This window comes from Gobius niger, assembly GCF_951799975.1.
Source record: "Gobius niger genome assembly, chromosome: 1".
Taxonomy (NCBI): Eukaryota; Metazoa; Chordata; class Actinopteri; order Gobiiformes; family Gobiidae; genus Gobius; species Gobius niger.
In genome coordinates this window covers 13,423,343-13,445,937 of record NC_136852.1, presented here as the reverse complement: position 1 = coordinate 13,445,937, position 22,595 = coordinate 13,423,343, and the positions used below count along the sequence as shown (strand labels likewise).

The 22,595-nt window shown below is 40.3% G+C and overlaps 1 protein-coding gene across 1 annotated transcript; it reads left to right on the top strand.

Moving 5' to 3' along the window:
- Positions 1-427: 427 nt before the first annotated feature.
- Positions 428-20,925, top strand: cwf19l2 (CWF19 like cell cycle control factor 2). Its single transcript, XM_079573814.1, has 19 exons — positions 428-523; positions 1,505-1,615; positions 1,691-1,819; positions 1,933-2,037; positions 2,116-2,235; positions 2,344-2,437; positions 2,710-2,825; positions 3,066-3,531; positions 6,651-6,888; positions 10,192-10,297; positions 10,933-11,037; positions 12,378-12,500; positions 12,584-12,721; positions 17,485-17,697; positions 18,936-19,052; positions 19,210-19,365; positions 20,310-20,390; positions 20,531-20,632; positions 20,710-20,925. Exons 1-19 carry the CDS (start codon positions 431-433, stop codon positions 20,848-20,850), a joined length of 2,754 nt encoding a protein of 917 aa, XP_079429940.1. The 5' UTR covers positions 428-430; the 3' UTR covers positions 20,851-20,925.
- The last annotated feature ends 1,670 nt before the right edge of the window (positions 20,926-22,595 follow it).

The window sequence follows — 22,595 nt, the reverse complement described above, 5'->3', positions numbered from 1 at the left end:
AAATATTCAAATTTTAATCTATTTGTTTTTTGTTTGTTTTTTTCAAGCTGAGCCATAATAATCAAAATTATGGCAAATAAAGGCTATACATATCCCACTTTGCATGTAATGAGTCTATCATATTATTTGAATAACAGAAATGAATGCACTTTTTAACTACACTCTAATTTTCCGAGTTTCACCTGTATTTGTAGGTTATTGTATGTGTCTTCAAGGAATTTACCATAAGACATTTTGGAGATGTGAAGTCAAAAGTTCATATTTACTTTCATGCATTCCTGTAATCAAAATTTGAATCATTAGTATCCATAGAATTTAACGCCCTCTCTGTACCTGTAATCTGGAATTATACTTCAATGGAAAAACCTCAACCTCGATTTTTGGAACTTCTATGTACTCTTTACGACATCCTCTACTTTACGGCACTGTCATGGCGGCGTACGGCAGCAGCTTCGAGAGTGCGAGCAGCATCGAAGAAAGAAAGAACAGCAAGAGACAGGCTCGCCAAGAAGTGATAGAAAAGGTACAAGTGGAAACTCCTGAATAAATGTGTATTTCCAGGGCCGTTCATATGTGGGTAATTTTCCGTTTAGTGTCTTTACACCTATATCTCAACGCCAAATGCTAATGATGCTAACAACGCAACAGTGTCATACATGAATAAAGATAGTAGTACCATTACTTGCATTGTAGTTATATCTAACTTCTTGGCTAACTCCCGCCTCGTTGCTCTCGGAGGAGTTGTAAAAAGTGCACAGGAAATTGCTGGATAAACACTTGTGTGGAGTAAGATATGGATTCTACGACTACTTTGTTTACGACTTGCCCAGACTGTCCAGCTAAGAAAACAATTATGTAAAGACTGTTTCCCATTTGCGCGCCGTGTTTTAATTCTTTCTTATCTTTGTGTGGAGCCGTGATGACTGTGTTGTTTACTCATGTACGAGCACGAGGCTCTGCTCAGTTTATTGGCTGCAAACAATCTGTCAGACCATAAATCAAAAACAGCTATGGAGGCACTATTTGCTAACATCTATAAATCATCATTTAATTCGTTGTAATGATAAATCAGCTTCGGAAAATATCAATGCTGACCCAAATTATTTGGCATTTGTTCAACTATATGTAAATCTATATGGACCTTATATATGTCTGTACTAAATAAAAAATAAAGAATGAATAAACTATACTATAAGCTTCACAGTGAGGGTCTGTGGCTATTCATGATTAACACACACAGTTGAAAAGAGTATTGTCATTACATGCTACTACATTTGTGTGTATGGCTTTAGGGCAGTCTCGTAATACTGGATGTTCACTTTTGTAAACAAATGCAGTGACCTGAAATGGAACTGTTCTAGACACTTGAACGAGAGGGGTGGAGGGTCTGGGGCTATTTTTTACTCTCTGTTAATAATCTTAATGATAAGTGTAGTGATTGTGAGAGTAATTGGATTTTGATTAATTGCGCAGCTCATGTAATATTTGTATTTCTGCTTTTCAGGCCAAGCAACAACATGAAAAAGAAGAAAAGCGAAAGGAACTAAAGAGATTGAGAGGAGAGGATACTTGGATGCTCCCTGAGGTCAACCAAAGGCTGCAGGAAATCGAAGAGGTAAGAGGTGTTCTAACCTTCTTTAATTTACATCAAAATCAATATCCAAGTCTGTGACACCTTCAAATCTCACAGGAATCCTCTGGAAAGAAGAAGAAGAAAGACAAGAAATCCAAGAAGAAAAAGGAGAAGAAAGAGAAAAAGAAAAAAGCCAAAAAGGAAAAGGTTACAGCGCCAGGGGATGGATCTAGTGACAGCTCTGAGGTAAACTTATGTACATGTTTTTTGTTGTTGTTAAGCCCTCAGTTATGAGCTAGTTTTTTAGCTGCTTTTTTTGGGTCACATTTCTATCTTGGTTTGGCTTTTCTGATTCCCAGGACTCGGGTGATGGGTGGGTTGAAGCCCAGCCGTCGGCCAAAGCCTGGCAGGTTCCAGATGAGCCCAAACCCGAGGACAACTCTGGTGCAGGACAGAATGCCCAGGTAAAGATACAGTGTGGCCTGTAAAATATGTGGCTTTTATTGTGTGACTGTAGGTGCTGAAAGTTATTTGTTCCGCAGAGGGATGAATGGATGACATTTGATTTTCTGGCCATGAAAACAACTTCCACGACCGAGAGAAGAGCAGAGAAAGACAAGCTAAAAGAAGAGGAGAGGGCCAAGGCGCAGGCAATTGAGCAGGTGCGAAAACATATGTTACATAAGACTGGAAAAGCAATACAACAGGATGCTTTCCTCACTGCTTGTCACGCTTGATTTTGCATTGTGTAATTGGAGTGTGTTCTCTAGGCTGGCCTCCACAAATTGGAACTAAATCCCTTCTGGAAGGATGGAGGGAGTGGTCTGCCCCCAGGGGAGACCGCTGACAAAGTGGTCCAGAAAGGTACAGCACTTTCTGAAGTCTTTCTATTACTGAGATAACAGTCCTGCCCGTAATGTAATTTGTTGCTTTTCACAGATGAATGCACAACTTTAATTTAAGTCTGGCATTGAAGGATTAGCTTTTATTGCACTGAGGCTTTACTGAATAAAGAAAAGATAAGCCTTATATTTACTTGAAGGCAGAATAGAACATATGTGAGTCGAGGCGAAGTGTGTCCCTACTTCAAGTACTGTGAATAATTCTAATAGTTCCTTGTTGATTTGTGACCACAGCTTCAGTGGTCAATGACGGTGGTCTGAGCTGGCTGAGAAAGAGCTACCAAAGGATGAAGGAGCAAGCGGAAAGGGAGCAACGCAGCCTCGACGATGTGGTGTCTGCGCGATATGGAGTAAGAGTTTATTAACACAATCTTAACAAAGCTGGCTGCTCTTGTGAGAATGAATGTGGTGTAATATGTGTGCAGTGCAGCTCCATACTTGAGTCAAGCAGGGAACTCAAATGTAGCTGCCATATTATACTCTCACAATAGTGTCTGAATGGCATTAAGATTGATGTATTAGTCACAAATGAATCAAAAGGAAGTATCACCATTTGAATTTTATATTTTCACATTTTTCTCCCTTTTTAGTCAATGGAGGAATTCCAGCAGAGGCTTGCAGAAGCTGAAAAAGCGGTATACGGAGAGAGAAGAGGAGGAGGAGAAGGCTCAAGAAGAGGTGGATGGAGGAAAGATGATGAGGAGGACAAACATTACCGAACAGACAGAAGTGGGTCAGACAGAGAGCGGTGGAGACGAAGCGAACGAGACTCCTCACCACGACAACCAGACCGATACAGGGACAGACAACGAGATCGAAACGGAGACAGAGACAGAGAGAAAGACCAAAATAATGATGGATTCAGAGCGAGAGATAGGGATCGGGACAGGGAGAGAAACAGAGAAAGAGGTATAAATAGAGGTAGAGATGAGGATAGGGATAGGGAAAGGTCTGGTTCATCGTCATCTGGCAAAGACAGGGAACAACAGCCTCTCTCCTCGGAGTCCCTGAAGAGCAGATTCCTTAAACCTTCAGAAGAAGATGACATAAGGCCTGGTAGGTTTGTCAAATAAGGTTGAAGCACGTTTTTAAATGTTGAAACTATACCAGTTATTTCACCAAACTGTAAATCTCACACTGTTCCCCATCGGTAAAATGCTAAGGTTCTTCAGAAGGTGGACTTGGTTCATTTTATTGAGACATGATCTCATTTATTCTGTAATAATTCAATTAAGTTAGATTTTTTTCTTGTTCAGACTCAGTTTCCGCCCAGTTGTAGACATAAATGAATCAAATCTATGTCCATTTTAGGCCTGACATGATAATAACTTAGGCTGGGTTGTACTTGAAGGAAGCTCAAATATTTTATGGTATTTTAGGTGAAAAACTTAATGTAAAAAGTCTGAGAACGTTAAGTCTAATTTTGTCCCCTATAGTCTAAAATAAGTCAAACTGTCAAATACACAGTAGGTACTCTTTGCTTCATGTCATATACGTATGGAATATTTGGTAAAAATATTCCTGACTATATCAGACCTGGGCAAAATACGTCCCGCAAGAGGACCACAGGTGTCAAGCAGAGGGCACTGACATAATAAGAAATCAGGATATAAACAACACATTGTGTGACTTGCAAGTGGGAAATGGACAGTTTGCCCCTGGGCGGCTGTGGCTACAATAGTAGCTTACTACCACGGAGTGTGGAGTGAATGCATATTGACTACAGTGTAGCAGAGACTTGTGACACAACTTGTAAAGTGCAAGTCGTTTTTATGAGGCTACAGTCCTGCCAGGCTCATTATTAATCATTTATTGATCCTCAATGTATTTTCCCAATCAAAACGTTTATTTTTATTTTGGAGCTTTTGTTTATGGATCCTGGCGATACACTCCCCATATATTATACTTATATCCCGATATAAGTTTGAGTTATTGTTGGTGCGGCCCTCCGACCCAATACAGGCTTTTCATGTGGCGACTTATGAAAATTAATTTCCTCACCCCTGCTTTACACTTTGACGAGAGATCTCGTGCGCCCCTTTCCTGGTTGCAAAGTCACAACAGCAGCCCAGCAACATCCTTTTGGAATAAGAAGAAGGCTAACTTGTAAAAGAGTCCATGTCACCAAATTCAGTTAGTAAGATATCAGACAAGTTCAACTTTGAGATGTTGAGGTCACCACTATGCATGAGCACTTTTCGGGTTGAGCTGAAACAATAACCAAACAAAATCCCTTTGGAACAACGACAAGTTAGGTCAAAGGTCCATGCTCAGCAATTATGAAGATGAAATTATCTCCAAAAGGCATGACGTCACAGATGGGACTGTCCCATAACATCACAAAACCCACCAGATTGTATTTTTATCTTTTAACATTAACATTAAAGCCCAGAGCCAATGTTTGGGCACACTACAGAGTTAATATCTAATAGTCCACCAATATAGTATGAAGTATCACAGCTTTACACCCTTTTCTCGACAACCAAGAATCTTTCAGTTCTAGAAGACAATGAGAAGGTGCTGCATTTGAAAATATAATTTATCGGTAGGGTTTCTTTTACAACAATACCGAAAAAAAATTGTATTAGCAAATTGCCAAGTGCCCTCTCATTCCCTTCTAGAACTGAAAGACTCTTTGCTGCCTAGAAAAGCGTTAAAAGCAATGATGCTTGCCATATTGGTAGACTACTATGAACTCTGCAGGGTGCCCAGGCTTTTTCTGTGGCCTTTTTTCATTATCAGTTATTTAAAAAATGTAAAAGATGCAAATATCACCTTTAATGTTATTGGGAATGTCTTATCTGTAACTTCATACCTTTTGGAGATAATTTCATCTTCCCCTTGCTTCATACATCACATTAATAGTGGCGGTATGGTGGCTAAAGGGTTACTGCTCTCGCCTCACTGCAAGAAGGTCCAAGGTTCGATTTCCGGACCGTTTGGGCCTTTCTGTATGGAGTTTGCATGTTTCTCTCCCCGTGTCTGGATGGGTTTCCTCCAGGTACTTCAGTTCCCGCATCAACTAAAAACATGAACAATAGGTTAATCCTCCAGCCAGGTGATTCTGACCATCAGCCTTGCTCCACATCTGGAGATGAGTCTCCAGGCCGCTCCAACCACTCCTGCCTTCGCCTCACGCATCTTATTACCAGAATGCCTTATTTGTACCAGCCAAGTCCTATAGCCCTACACTATTTGTCTGAAACTGTTGACCTCCCTCCCTACATGTCTGTTTTATCTTTCAACACTGATTCTTCTGACAGAGCCCCACCCATAGTCTCATTCAGCGATTATCAATGTCATTGACATCGGTAAAAACTTATCAGTCAAAGCTACTCTTTCACCCATTAGCCTACTCCAAACTACATAACAAATGCCAAATTATGAATACTTGTTGTACTGAACAATGATACAAAGACTAAGAGAGGAGTAAAGTGGTTCAACAAAAAATACATAAATAACAATAATGATGGAGAATAACCTACCAACCATATTTGTAATGTTAGCTTCATGCTAACACTTGCTCCGAGTGCTGGTTTTTCCACTTCTACTGGAAAATTTCTGCATCAAAGCATCCATACAGATCCAATTTTGTCTTGACTTTAAGTGTGATAGATACTGTATGTCTCCCAGAAAATTTAACAAAATTTTGAAAAATAGATAATTAACAATGGAGATTAGCTACGATATATTATACAATGGGAGTATGTGAACGCTTTGGAGTTTCTCACATTTCTGCCTTAAAATATTTAGTGGACTGTTGGACCAAATACTTTTTCCAAGTATTTCCTCTGATCTGGTCCTCTGAATCTGCCCGGTTTAAAAGCAACCCAAACTCCCTAAAGTCTAGTCTTTAGAGTTGTCTGGAGCCTGTCTCCTCAGTGCGAGGAGGGGGGCCCCACAGCAGAGGCAAGGCAAGTCAAGGCAACTTTATTTATGCCGCGCATTTCGCACAAAAGGCAACTGAACTCAATGCGCCAGAAGGGCCCCACAGGGATACACTTACACAGGATTTTGACAGTGCATAAAAAACAATAAATAATAAAAGTAGCAGCTACAGAATTTGTTTTTTGAGTTATATATATATATGATCAGATTTGTGTGATTAATGATGTGCTATAACAGCTTTTAATACACTTGTTGCCTTCACTGACGATTGTGTAATTTTATTGCAGCTCCACAGCGTCGGGCTCTTGCCAAATCATCCACAAGTTTCCTCAGACCCAGCTCTGATGATGAAGACTCAGGGCCTCGCTCCTCCAGAGCTCCTGCCTGGAAGAAGGCCAGCAGCTGCAGCACTGAGCCGCAGCATCAGGAAAAGCAACAAGAGAAAAAAGAGGATGAAATAAAAAGAAAAGTGGCTGCTCCTGAACACCGTCCCCATGCCGAGAAAGAGGCTACAGTATCATCCAGGTATCATTCTGAAGAGACCTTGAGTTTTTTCGTCCTGGAAACACCGTATAAAATTATAATATAATCATACTGGACTCCAAATAGTTGCAATATGTGTCAGAGCCTGAGAGCAATAATATTAATTATCCCATGGTCCAATATAATGTTTTTCAATGCGTCAAAGCCACTTTACAATTTCGGTCATTATTCATTCAGTTTGGTGTTGCCACAGCTGCCCTTGGGTCGACTGATGGCCCTTCACACTACCATCAACTACTCACTGTCAGCGCTGGTATTTCCACGCCGTCTCCCATCCTTGTATTAACTGCGGCCAATCCTGCTTGGCTTTGATGATCAGACACGATCAGACATTTTCAGACTGTGATGGCTTTTGTGACAGTACTAGTAATTGTAATAGTAATATTTATGATTTGGGAGTAAATAAATAGATCAACGGTACCATAAATCGCTGATACACATGACTTGTTATAGAGCTGTAACATTATCCTATGGTACTGTATTAACCTCAGTATAATATTGTGGAGTGGTTTACACTGAATCACAGGAATCCTGCTTTTCAAAGAGTTTGTGGCCTTTAATGCTATTATCGTATTTCAGCAATTCAAACTTTAATAATGTTATTCCGTTTGAATACACAGAAACTTCATGGAAATACAATATTGTCAAACTTCTGGTGTGACATAGACAATATTGTTAATATTTGACCATATAATAATTCACTCTCAGAACCAGCTTTTGCTTGTCAAATCTAATTATTACTCTTTAATGGAAGTCTCATAGCCGATATTTGGGGATTTTAAAGTATCAGCTATCGGCTGATCTAGCGCCGTCAAAAACCCATATTTCCGGGACCGAAGATGATAGAGACTTCCTGTTTTTTGCGTTGGAAAGAGCAAAGTCATGGCTTTAAAACAAGTTCCCCTACAACTCCCTAGGCTTCAGAGGAGGTGAGAAACATTGCAATGACAATTGGCTCAAGTTTGTTAAACACAAGTTTCACTAAACCTCCATCAATATGGACTTGCTGCATGTCATTTTGAAGTGCAGAATCTGGAGAATTCAATCGCTGAGTTAGTTTTAACCTCCACTATTGTTTTTTTGATCACTGCACAAAATGCCGCGGCTAGTAAAAATATGCTAATGCTAGCGACAACTAATCAAAGCTGGGACAGAAACTATGATTGGATCACCTAAAGTAATAAAATAAAATCAGCCAGTGCTGAGTGGCAAAATGTCGACATCGGCCTTAGAAAAACCCATATCTGTCGGCCTCTAGTAAAAACCTTAACACACCAGTTTGTGGAAGCTCTCAATCGTCCAGAAATCATCCATCATAGGAGAGATTTTCAAATCTGGTCGGCGATATTTGAAAATCTCCTACGATGTACGTCCCAGGTCTCGCCACGGTGTCGTCGGCTGCACTGTGGCTGAGCAGATGCATGCAGCTGCCGTGTCAAGCCCTCTCTCTGCTCCTCTGTGTTTTGGCTCATTAGACTAAGTTGTTTGGGTAAAGCGGCATCCAGATCCCCTGCAGCATGAAATGAGTGCGCAGCGCGGCAGCAGAATGAAATGGGCCCATGAAAAGTGTAATAGCCTTGAACAACACTTCCCAGGCTGCAGTTCACATCCTCTCGGGCGAGATTGTACTCATCTGTTAGGGGGCACGGAAACCAAACCAGCCATAAAAACTGCCACATGAAAGGAACTATGTTAATGGTTGAAATTCATTAAAAAAAAAGTCTTGAGTAATAAGTTGTTCCATTCACAAGTTTCACAACATTTTCATTTGAATGAGAAAATCCATATTAATAAACAAACCAGTGCTATTAGAGCTCAGGATTGTGACGTGAAACCTGCTAAGTATTCAGGAAAAGTGGAGCATTCTATAATAATAAATTAATGGATATTTTATGATTTAAAACAGTGGTTCCCAATCTTTTTTTCCCCACGTACCCCTTGAGGCATTAACTTATACTCTGAGTACTGCCTAACTAGGGAATCCTGCCAACATTTGGACAAAGTGAGAAAATAAACATAGATTATTCAGTATTTAGTACAGTGGCGGCTGGTAATAACCACATATCGGCAAATACCCATGGAACTAATATTACAGACGACTGTTATTCCCAGAACATCAGACCTACAACAAGGCACAAGTTTACTCTATAAGCTGCTGTCAAACAGCTACAAAACATCGTTTAAACCGCAGACTGCCTAACGATGCATTTACCCTCAGTACAATGATATGAGAGCATAAACAAGTTGGTTATGTCCTGCTAAAGTTAATAACAGATGTGAACCGTGGTATAAACATGGACTTACCCGTAACATTGGGGAGCAGTGCGTCCTGACATCTGTTAAGCCTCATTGAAACTCCATAAACACACGGCAGCTTATGCACTTTATCTCATGTCGCCAGCGAAAAGGCCCGTTGCGAGGAATCGTAAAAAAACCCTGAAAAATATCTGTATAATCCACCGGTATTAGCTAGTTTCCCACAGTGTTTACAGAGAATGCAACTTAAAAGGGCTAGATGCAAGTTTACCATTTTATACTCAACACTGCCACCTCAGGTCATATGTGTAACTGCAGCTTCTATGTTAAGCGCGTGCATGACGGAACTTCGGACCCGAATTAACACCATTTTGAGTGCCAGTGCAGGATTTTAGAGGCAGTTGTGGTGAACGGTCTGGGCTCATTCTACACATTAGGACTCTGTATTGTCCCTTTAAGTGACTATATAACTATATGAAATGGAAAATACAATTTCTTCTTTCTCTTCTCAAAAAATGACAGAATGGGCTTAGCTCACCTAGTCCATCGATACCAGCCGTCCCTGAGTTAGTAGAGTGTTATGTTCAAAATGTAGCTAAAATTCTCTCAAAGTCAAACCTTTTACTGAAAAACATAATTAACAGTAACTTTTAAGTAATATTGCAATTCTACTCAGTTTTATCTTTTTAATTTGAGGTCATTCCAAGCACCCCCTGCCAAGCGCTCGACAACCACTGAAACACTGATATAAAATACTGGAGATATCGCTACAGTGTTCAATGAATACATTTCCTATTTACCATTAGTGACTCGGCAGCTCACAGGTTATTCCAGGGCTTATTTCTCTACTTTTGCAGATTGTTTAAAGTAATGTTAGTCTATTTGCTATGTGTGCTAGTTGGTTTCCCCTAAAATAGCGGATTTCTATATTAAGTTCATATCATTTGATCTAGAACTCCTATTTGCCAAATTTAGCTCAGAGCAAATTGAAATGAAGTTAATGTGCTGTGTTTTGTTTTTGTGTATCAGCGAGAGCGAGAGTGAGTCAGAAGAAGATGATGTTCCACTTTTGTCTGAGGAGGAGATGAACAAGCTAGGAGCGAAGCTGGTGAAAGCCGAACTCATGGGCAACACGGTAAATCCTTTACTTCTAATCACTGTAAAACACACATTCCTGTTTCTTTTTATTTTTCATTCAACTTTAATGGTTCTTCCTTCTAAACATATTTGACTTTACGTTCCGGCTGAGTGGTCTATAAGAGCTTCCATAAATTTCTCGCCTTTATTGATCCAGGCACTCAGCTGGTCCCGTCTGTCTTCACGTGTCGATGTTAAGAGTGCTATTGGGATCTTTTATAGCGGGCGTTAAAGGGTCATAAGGTGCTACATCCGCGTACGCACACACTATGACATGCGGCGACTCCCTACACGACAAAGCAATCACACTCGTATCCCCAGGCCTTTCGTGTGGGTGACGTGCGTAAAGTGCACTTGACTTTGGTGTCTGCGTCTATCGATATCTGTCACACCGGACCTGTGAAGCTATTCATGTGGGTAGTTTTTTAATGGCACTCATTTCTCACTTGTATTATTCCTCATAAAACTCTTTAGAATACATACTACGAAGTGGAGTCATGATATTCCTAATTTAGTTCCACTCTTGCCTCGAGTATTTTCTTGAGTAAATTTAATGCAACTTACTGTGTTGTATGGCTTGTTGTGCATGTTTGAAGTGTGAGCGTCCCGTCATGTTTTTTATGAACATTTCAGGCTATGATTGAGAAGTTAAAATCCCAATTGGATTCAGCTCGAAAGGCCAAAGAGAGCAACGCAGCCCGACAGAAGTTACAGCAAGAAACTGCGAAAACAAACAAGGTGAGCTCAATGGGGCTGGGGAGAAATGTGAGAGAACTGACAATTATTTTTGCTTCTGTTGCCGTGCTGTTGCTATGCTGTGACATCACCCGCATACCCTCCATAATACAGTCAATACTTTTTGGACATGTCGTCTAGTAGTTGAGTAAGATATGTTTTGTCGAGTATATTTTAAAAGTAGAACTGACATTAAAGGGACTATACAGAGTTTAAAAATGTTAAAATTAAGTATTTTCCTCCCCCTACATGTTTCAACAATGTCCTAATGTGTAGAATGAGCTCAGACCTGCTCACCACAACTGCCTCTAATCCTGTACTGTTTCTCAAAACGGTGTTAATTCGGGTCCGAAGTGCCGTCATGCACAAGCTTAATATAGAAGGTGCAGTTACACATATGCCCTGAGGTGGCAGTAGTGAGTATAAAATGGCTAGCTTGCATCTAGCCCCTTTAAGTGGACGAAGACCTTACATCAATCTTATTTTACTTTTTGGTGTGTTCCTGCCTTCATTGCTTGTAAACAAAAACAAAAAAATCAGATAGACTTTTCAAATTCCAAATGTCATAATTCCTATTGTTGCTTCATTTCTAACATTTAATTATGGCATTTTCGGGGCTTGTTCTAGAATTTGTCATCATTTCAGGTGAGAGGCTGGGGCCAATACAACTCAAAGGGAATGATAAAGGTTTAATGAAAGAACATTGACAAATGTGTTACCTCATCAGTGTAATACATTTGTCATAATAGGTCACTGTATGTAATGGTCAGATATCAATAAAGCATATGTGACATGATAAGAGGAATAATCAATGGTCCAGATTTCTATAACACCGCCTCAACTTTTAACTCTAGGCTCTTAAGTGTGTCGTGATGTCTTTTGTGATGTCTTGTTAGGTGTTTTTCATTCATTCTACCATTTTTTCCGGACTATAAGTCGCTCCGGAGTATAAGTCGCACCAGCCTTGGCAACTACCAGGGCATGGAAGCATAGCTGCACCATTGACAAGCCTCTCCCGGCATCACGTTGTTCAAGCTCTCATTTTTCTCAGCTTTTCCCCAGTCCCTCTCAAGTTTCTCGCTCACTCAACTTTTTACCGTTTTTTTAATTTTCAGTGGAACAAAAGTAGCAGATACTGTTACACAAGCCTAGAGCGCTCTCTAGTGGCTGTCAGTGTGAAAATAACAAACATGTTAAATTATATACTTTGATATATAAGTAGCACCTGAGTATAAGTCGCACCCCCAGCCAAACTATGAAAAAAAGTGTGGCTTATAGTCCGGAAAATACGGTACTTATCTTTTTTTGAGTTAACCGGTCTTTTGTCCAAACTGTCTCTTTAGGCCCAGTCCAAAGAAGAACAGGAGGTTGTGCTCTTTCGAACGGACCAGTCAGGGCGAGCCTGGCCTGTCAATGCTCCCTCTGGATCTGTGGAGCCCCACGGGGGACGGCGGAAGAAGAAGGCAGTAAGGACGAAACTTGTGCTTGTTGTCTGAAGAAATGAACGCTAAATGAATATGCCATTTTTTAACTCTACTCACGTTTCCAGATTGAGACCCATGTTGACGGTGAGCGTGTGAGGTACTTCCAGGACGACGACAACATGGGTCTACAGGAGATGGTCCGCCGCGAGAAGATGAGCACGGCACAAGATCAGAATGCACTCTATTCTCGAATGGCTGCCAAGGTGAGTTACTTTTCAAACCACACTGAGAACAGAAAAGGAGATGAATCAAATTGAAAGGATGTTCTTGCACATAAAATCATAACACACATTCTGGTCTTAAAAATGTAGGTTAAGGCGCATATTAAACGAGATGAAGCCAGCATGACCCTAAGCATGTCCAAAAATAGTTATCCGAAACCATGTCAATAATAAGTTCCAAAGAGACCAAAATGTGCAGTTAAAAACTCTTTAGTGAGTAAAAAATAGATATGACAAAAGACAGGGTATTACATATAAGGGGCAGCAGGGGTAAAACTGTCTGGCTCCATTCAGTGAGCTGCCTCCCCATGATGCACCACAGTGTGAGTGTCATAATATAGTGAGCCATTACCAAACAAAATATGAGAAAAACAAAATACGATGAATTAAAGCCACACCGTGTATAATTTCACCAAATAAACAAACTTCAAATACAAGGATTTATTTTATTACAGATGGTTTCATTATTGAAAAATACCTCATAAATGTACAAACAAACATGAGCTTTTGCTGTGAGCGGCTCATGACTGACATGATTTTAGCTTTACCGGGACTGGGTACGCCTCCAGCTCGTTTCCATGGAGATGTTGAATAAAGTCAACAGAATCTGAGCTTTAAACAGGTTAGGTCCTCATCCAAATCCATTCTTTGATTAGCCACTGCAAAAATAGCATTTTCTGTGTCGAGCTGGTCATTAGGAGCATGTTTTGATGGCAACAGTATAGTCCAAAATGTTATGCGGTGTGCCTTTAACCAAATAATTTGAAGAAGTAAATTTGGCCAAAATAACTATAGCGAAATGACCAAAAAAATACCAAGCATAATTTGTGGCTTTAAGCAATCAGAACCAAATAAAATAAATTATGGTAGAAAGTATTAATAGAACATAGGCTCCTACAGTGCAGTTTATTGTTCCTTGAAGGAAATTTGTCCTCTGCTTTTTATGCTGCTGGGGCAACGTGAGCGCCAGATAATGAGCTACACACAGAAAACTCCACACAGAAAAGTTCAATCAAACCCAGTATCATCTCATTGTAGTTCAAGTCTTTATTCCTTCTTTACGACATGTATTATTGTATTTATTCATAAAAATAATTTGGACCCGGTGTAGTTGCCATGGCGATTAAAAGAAAGGCAGTGCTTAAGCAGTTTTCCTTTTAACAATTGCTTACCCGTCTTCCCCGGAGGGAATTGTTTGCCCTCTTTCCAGTCACATCCCCAGTTCACCTGTAACGTAATAAAGAATAACCCTGGAGTTTCGAAGACTGTGCCAGGCCTTTGAGCCACAAACAATGAGCAAAACCTCATCTTACACTTTCATTACACATGCATTATAAAAATACACACGTTTGGCACCTCCGGAGAGTGTCACTAAAAATACTTCTACAGTTGCCATGGCGAAGTATCTATAAATATCATCATCTAATCACTGCTATAGATTTATTATCTGCAAGAGAGTCCCTCCCTCTCCATCTCTTCAGACTTTTCCTCACATGCCCTTCTCTCCAGTCTCTTAAAATCATTCCATAATTAACTCGGGAGTCTGTTTTTACATGTTCTTTAATTCCCCATATGTGCAGAGTGGTGTGTTTTTGAATACTGTAGAACAGAATGATGATTTTAATGATGTTGCTTTGATATGTATATAGTCATTAGTCAAAGAACATGAATAATAATAATAATAATTATAAATACCTTTTCTCAATGTTAGTGCTTTTGGATTTGTACTGGTAATCTGTTTGATTCGTTTGTGAAGATCCTTTTAGCAAAGTACAACCAAGTCTCAGTTTTAGGGTGTTTTATTTGTGTTTATATTATGAACGTTAAAAGTTTCGCAGAATACAAGTCAACGAGTATTGATAAAAGTGCTTGTTGTTGTCTGCAAATGTAACACCCGCCCACTCACGACAACACTGCCCTTTGATTGGCTCGACAATCCAGCGCAGAGTAGACTGGAACTGTTACTGTCCACAACTGATTTTGGCCTGTACGCAGTCATTTTAAATTCTAGTCTCCTCCTTTATGTTATTAATGCAATTTATTCACTTTATTTTAGGCACCAAAATCATCTTTTTACCATGTTACAATGTTGTTCTCTCAGGACAACTTTCCTGGAGCTGTGTAACTTTCAGTCCATTCATGTTGTCAAGGAAAAAACTTAACTGCAGCCACACGTACTGCATTAACTATATATTTCTTCCTCTTTATTGAAATGGCTGCACAGCAAAGGAGAGATAGGTTGCATGAAAATTAGGAAGTGAAACTACTGGATATTTAGTTTCAGCTGTTTTAGAGCAATATTACATGTTACATGTTTGAGATTATTACCAAATACCTGCAAAAAGCCTAATACCACCTCTTTTAAACATGTGCTTTCAGTACCCAACGCCGTGCACAGATGTTCATTTTATCCAAGTTGACTGCCAGCTTTTTTATGTTTGGGGCAAGGCTCAAAAAAGACAGTTTTGACGGCTCTCCTGCTGCCCATTGCACCTCTAAGATCCCACCCACGCCGTCTATAAACTAAACTAATGCAATTTTCACTACGTCTCACTCCTACACACACTCACACAGGCTCTCTCACTCTTTCTCTCACACGCTGATTCCAACCTGTTGCCAGTCGCCATGGTGATTACACTCAGACGGGGCACCAGACGACACGCACGCTTGTCCTGCGTGTCAATGTTATCCAAGGCCAGTCCCGAGGCACAGAAGTTAAGGACTGTTGCCGTTAACAACTCAAGACGATATGTGCTGTCCTTTGAGTGGTCAGAAATCTCAGAATTCAATGACACCAATGAATATACTCCGCGTTTCCAATGTCATCACGCATAGTTCAGGCGGCCATTTTGAATTCCGAAGTAGAATTATGCAGTACTACAACATGTAACAATATCTCTTCTCAGGATGAAAATTAAAGACAACTGATTTGGCATTTTTATGTACTCGTAAGCATTGCATCGCACGTTTATGTTAAATAACCAGCAAATGTGGCACAGTCGTAGCAGCTCTGTCTGTGGAGCTACAGCAGGGTTTACTAAAGATCTGCTTCACTCCTCAGACTAAACTAACACATCAAAGAGGAACAGAAAACCTTTCTCTGTGATTTTTACAGTTTGTCATGTCAACAGAGTCTCAATCTGAGTCAGTGTTTAAGCTGCTCAAGATGATAGCATGCTACCGGTTAGCAACTGTCAACCATTGACAGTTGATTCAGTCAACTGTCAATGGCTTCAACACAATAAACACATGAGTGCCTCACATCTATGAACACTGAGGAAATACTACAGTAACAGCTCATCTCTGACCTCTGTCACATGTTGTATCCAAGGCTAGATGTTTGGAGTGTGGTTCAGGTCTTTCTCTTGGAGAGGTTGGAGCTGAGCTGTTGAAGCTAAATGCTAACTGGTAGCATGCTAACATCTTGGCGCAGCTTAAACTCTGACTCACTGGTTTCTTCACAAACTTGCGTCTCTGAGGTCATGTGTTTACTGTTATCTTCCTGAGCAATGATTATGAGGAAATAAAAATGTCATTGTCAATCAGTTGTCTTTCATTTAGAGTAGAGATATGTTTTTAGCACTGCATAATTCTATTTCGGTATTCAAAATGGCCGCCATAACAACAAAAGTCACATGACTGAAAGACATGTAAAAAAAATTTAAAAAGCATTTAACCATTTTAGGAACAGTTTTAGATGCATTAGCAGTTACCCCTTTACTTTAAAAAATATTACTGCATTTCTTATTTACAGCTAATTTGCTCTCCTTTCACATTTGGTTTGTGGCTAAAGGTGGTTAAAGGTGAGATTATGATGGTTATGTACCCAGCTTCAAGACTCACACACAGAGCAGAAGAGTCAGTGTTGGCATATAAAACGTATAGAGGGAGGGTGGGGTTCGACAGTTCCCGACAAACATTGTTAAATGGGCACGGCTGGGACAAATGGTAATTAAAGGCGTGGTTATGCGAAGGCAGTAGCGGTTGGCTGCAAGGAAATGAGTTGGTTGAGGCGTGGTCCTGCTCCTGAACATAGTCAATAAAATATTAATCCATTTAAACCTGATTCAACCCAAGTTTAACAAAATCTAGTGGTTCTCTCTCAGCGAGCAAACTTTCTCAGTGAGCAAACTGTACAGTATCTCATGATTCAGCACCTAAAAACCTAAACTTGAATAGCATTGATTGTTTATATTTACACATTAATTTATGCTTTAAGAAGATGACATTCTGCCTTTGCTATTTGGAAATTGTAACCAGTAAGATAAAGATGTCGAATCAATTGTGAATAATTGTGAATAAAAACATTATCAAAAGCCGACCAGCCCCAAATAAATGCGACCAAATCCTATAATTGGCGTCTAAATATAGCAACGACACAAGACAAAAAGGGATCACTTGTGTAACACTGTTTCCACTGTTGTGACTGACAAAGGCGGCGGGAACTTGCTGCTCTAGACCTTGTGGTTGCATCAGTAAAAAGAGCTCCAAGTGCCCACAGGCTTGAACCAGAATCCTGCAAAAGTTTTCTCTAAGTCGCTGCACAGACTTGTGAATTATTCAAGAAAAAGTTTATTTTGATTACGTGCATTAATGTTGCATCGCACCAATAAAATGCTTAAAGCTGAAATAAAACTTACATTAAAGCCCCATTAAAAACAGGGCTTTTAATGGGGCTCAGTGAAAGCAACTATTACTTACTATTACTATTTTTTTTAAAACCTTCCCTCCAACGGCCTTTCCAGATGATGGGGAAGACCGACGGCGATAACTACACGCTGGACGATATGTTTGTGTCGAGTGCGGCGCAGCGGGAGGGCGAGGGCCGGGAGGAGGAGAGGATGAGGAGCAAAGCCATTGGAGAGAGCCGACAACTGGCCGCAACAATGGAGAAATGCAGACACTGTTTCAGCAGCCCGGACCTCCCGAAGCACCTCGTCGTGGCACTGGGGAGCAAGGTAACTAAAACTGTATACTGAGACACGAGGATTAATGTCTTAGGAGCCTCTGACAATGTTAGAATGATGTTTCCTCATCAAAGACATATAGTAGCTGGCGTTTTGTTCCTTCATTTATGTGTAATCCTGCATCCTCAAGCCATCTTCTTGAGAGCTTATCACGTTTGCACACCTGCTGATATTGATGAAGTTTAAGTCCAAACACCTTCATTGGATTCTTTCAAAGCAAACTTTTATCTTTTAGGCATTTCTTTCTTTCTTTACAGCTAAATGCAATGTTTCATAGCGATTTTTGATTTTGTTTTTAAATCAAGGTTTAGTTCACTGTGCAGTGCCAAGAGCGTTAACACTTCATAGAGGACTGAAATTTGAACATTCCCAAACATTTCAGAAAAGGTTTGTGGAGGTCTAAAGTACAGGCATTGCTGAGACCTAATGAGATCCCACAAAGACATGTTTTGTGTTGTTTTGAAAGGATATTGCAGTCTTTGTGATTGTATTCAATTGCGAGTGAAAGGAAGGTAGCGTGTTAGAATGTCAGCGCTCGTGCCTCACCGCTAGAAGGTCCCGGGTTCGATTCCCACCTGAACGGGGCCTTTCTGTGTGGAGTTTGCATGTTCTCCCTGTTAGAGAATTAACAATGGTGTTCAAGAGGATAGATGAAGAATAGGCAGCAATCTGGATGTCTTATACAGGAGATGTTTATTTACCATCGGTGCGGGACCCGGAGACATTACGTTAGTCCTACCATTAAAGTCTGTCTATGCTTCCACAGAAAAGGGATAAATATCCTCTCAGAGCGTCATACTGATACGCAAGCAAACATTCAGTGGCTGAGAGTCTGAGCACCACAGTCAAGGCTACAACGGAGGTAGTACGATTGTATAGCTTGACCCATGGATAGTGCGACTTTACAGCTTGACCCAGTATGATAAATAGCGATTTAATGTTATCCTCTAACACTCCCCGTGTCTGCGTAGGTTTCTTCCGGGTACTCCGGTTTCCCCAACCACGAAAAAGTGGGACTATACTGGTTAAATAAAGTTAAATAAAGTTTTTAAAAAAAAGAAATTACCAGGCATTTGCTCATATTCAAAACAAAGCACATGCAAAAGATATGTGCATTTTTCCTCATGCAACGTTCCATTTACATATCTGATTTTTTTCCTGGATGGGGTCAAAATAGAAAATATATGACCCCCTTTAAAGCGGTAATCCTCATGCTCACCTGTTTTCAGGCGTATCTGAGTTTACCTGCCGGAGTGTCCATGACTGAAGGGCACTGCCTCGTCTGTCCGCTCCAGCATCACTCCTGCGCCACCGGATTAGATGAGGACGTCTGGGGCGAGATGCAGGTTTGTCTTATTTTCTGACAGTTTTCCCAAGGGCACTCCAAGCAAAACAGCAACCTAAAAAGAGAAGTCCTTACTTATCAACTGTCTTTTCCATGGAAACCACAATATTAAGTATATGTCGACTTGATGCTTTTAAATGACATGAACCTTTCTTTAGCTCTTCAGACGTGCTTTGGTGCGAATGTTCGAGTCCCAGGATTTGGACTGCGTCTTCATGGAGACGCACATGAACCCGCGCAGGAGGCAGCACATGGTTCTCGAGTGTATCCCCCTTCCCAAAGAGCTGGGTGATATGGCTCCGATATATTTTAAGGTAAGTGAGAGCTGCATCAGGGTTAAATTGACTTCATGTTGTACCTGACAGGGCTGCACTGTGTGAGAAATAATCACTATATTCGATGACATACTGTATTAATAGATAAATATTGCAATGAATTCTTGTTGCAATCTTTAACACACTATGTGCCAAAAAATATAAACCAAAGCCATTTATATGAACATTAGTGCCTTGTTTGCCATAAAACAGTGCACTTTTGCTCATTTATTCAACAAAAAGACAATTTATTCTCTCACCAAACCTCAGTCGGGTATAGGACCAGGGGCAGACTGGCCATATGTCCATTCTGGAAGAGCACAGAAGGGCCACTGGCTCTAGGGCCACCGGTCTGGCCTCTCACTTTACCTTAACCCTGGGCGCAACCGAGCTTTACCCAAATCTAAAAGATTAAAGGAAAAGCATCCAAAAACAAAAATGTGCTGGAAAAGCAACAAAAAAGTGACAAAAACACAACAAAATGTGACGAAAATGTGACGACAAGCGATGAAAAAACAATAACATGGAAAACAAAAAAAGAAAAACATGAAACGAAAACACAACAAAAAAGTGATGAAAAAGTGACAAAAAAGCAGCAAAAAGCAACAAAAACATGACAAAAATGCAGCGACAAGGTGACAAAAAGTTACCATCACTTTTGTAGTTTTTAGCTTTCAAATGAGGTGTGTTACAGTGTTGCTCTCCTGTGAAGAAGCCTTTTGATTTGAGTAAAGCCGAACTGGAGAGAATGCTCTCGGTTAAGGCGGGTGGTAAGAGGTCAACATATGTATTTGTGGAAGTGTCGCATTTACGCTTATTTGGGCCAGGCTGGCCAGAGTCCAGGGCTGTTTTTCAGTCCCAGTCCGCCCCTGTGAAAGACCACAGTGATCTAGTAACTTCTGCGGTCGTAGTATTAGTATTCAGTTTGTCCTGTGCCTTTTTAGAAAGCCATTCTGGAGTGTGATGACGAATGGGCCATGAACAAGAAAGTGGTGGACCTCTCTTCAAAAGACATCCGTCGCGCAGTATGTTCTATCTCCTCTTACAGCTCTCTGCTCTTTTTTAGTTAATTAATATCCATTTATCTGCACAGTCCTTCTCCCTCTTGCTTTTTTGTACCCTATGAAATCGTGGTGAATTGTTGCCGTTTTGCGTGCTCCCACAGGTGCCTCGAGGACTGCCCTACTTTGCTGTAGACTTTGGAATGCAGGGAGGATTTGCTCACGTGATCGAAAATGAGCAGAAATTCCCCCATTACTTTGGCAAGGTTTGTATCCTCTGCTGTGAATGTTTGTGCCGATGAGAGAAACGCTGCTCCTCATAAATGCCGTACTGGTTTCACAGGAGGTGGTTGGGGGAATGATGGACTTGGAGCCGCGTCGCTGGAGGAAGTTGATTAAAGAGAATTTTGACGATCAGCGGAAAAAAGTGCTTCAGTTCGCTCAGTGGTGGAAACCGTACGACTGCACCAAGACTGACGACTAGAATTCTGAACTATTTTAATGTTCAGTCAAAGAGAATACTTGTGTTGTACATAAATGTGGCCGGGATTCTAATAAACTGGTGATTTTAAGTTTTTACAATGTTTTTTTGACTCATTATTTTTATTGTAAAGAGTAAGACGGTACTGTATGTCGTCAAATTAGTGTTATTGCAGTATTACAGGGTTTCAACTGGCACAAAGTTAAGGCCTTAAATGTCATTAAAAAGCATTGAATTCGATTCATATTGCCATTCAACTAATTCAGCTGCAATTTTGGCTGAAATTGTATACAATGTTTTGCTCCACAGTTGCCTCGAATTTGTTAGTGTATGTCAAAATGTACCCTCTCAAAAATTAAATATGCACAGACTTTTCCGTTTGTGGCATTAGAAATATAGCTTGAGCATCAATTTCATTAAAAAAAAAAAAAGCATAAAATTTTACTTGCTGCCGCCTGTAGAAACCCAAAAAAGTGACACAGTGACAATACACTATCAAAATAATGAAACACATTATCCCTTTTTTTGTTGTTGCCAATATCGCCTGAGTTGAAAACTCGTACTTAAAACTGCAAAAGTTCACTTTGAGTCATGATTTCTTTTGGTAATTTGCTCCATTTTAGCATTGTTTGGGTCATTGTGTAGTAGCCTGTACAAAATAAGATCACACACTCTTATATTTTGTTGACTTTAGCTTTGATCACAGCAGGCATTCTCCGTGGCATATGTTACAATAACTTCAGCAATGTCAACAAATCCAGTGTTGCACTGATTTTTCAACAAGATCTTGTATTGATGTGAGAGTATGACCACTGGCAAAGCCTTCTCCAGCACATCCCAAAGATTCTCAATGGGATTAAGATCTGGACTCTATTGTGGTCAATCCATATGTAAAAACTATGTTTCATGATCAGGATGTTCAGTTGATCTCATTCTTTGGGCACATGTCGCTGAACCTAGACCTGACCAACTGCAGCAACCCCAGATCATAACAGTTACATCCAGGTTTACTTATTTTTTTGTCAGGCAGTTATTAATTGTTTTGACACAATTTGCTGAAAAAACTAAAATTACATGACCAATATATTTTTCTTTTCCTTTGTAGTTATACTGTAAGCTTCATATTTTGTAGCTTCACTACCATCCGGTCTACTGTCAGTGCCTTGGATTTAATTCGCTGCCCATGGTTGTCTCAGCTGTCACTTAGTTTTACCAGCCTCCACCGTCACCGTGAGTGTGGACATACAATGCGCTCTTATGTACAGCGCACACATGCTCTCTTCTTATGAGCAATCAAGCAGCGTGCCCCGGAGTGCGACCTCATCATCCTTTACAACGCTGCTATTGGCTCTTTGATTAGCTCATCACACAGAGACCCACCTAATTTCCAGGTTTCCTTCCCTCACAGCGTATGAGCCCTGGGTGCAGGTGCTTCTTGACAAATGAAACAAAAGAAACTCATTGTCTTTCCGTAACGCCGTCCTTTGTGGATAAAAGACCAGAGTATGTTCTGGTTTGTGTGGAAAACGACAAAAAATGTATACAATTGGATGAGGTTTATTTGTAAATCCATATATAACCCCAAATAAATATTTTTTTGGATTTGACTTTTATCCAAAGTATAGGTCACATTGTAGGAATTATGTATCATAAAGCGTTAAACTGAACCAAATGTACAGTGAGAACCATATGTTTACATACAACTCCTTAAAAAGGCACATTTGCATTTTTTTCTCACTGTCTGACAT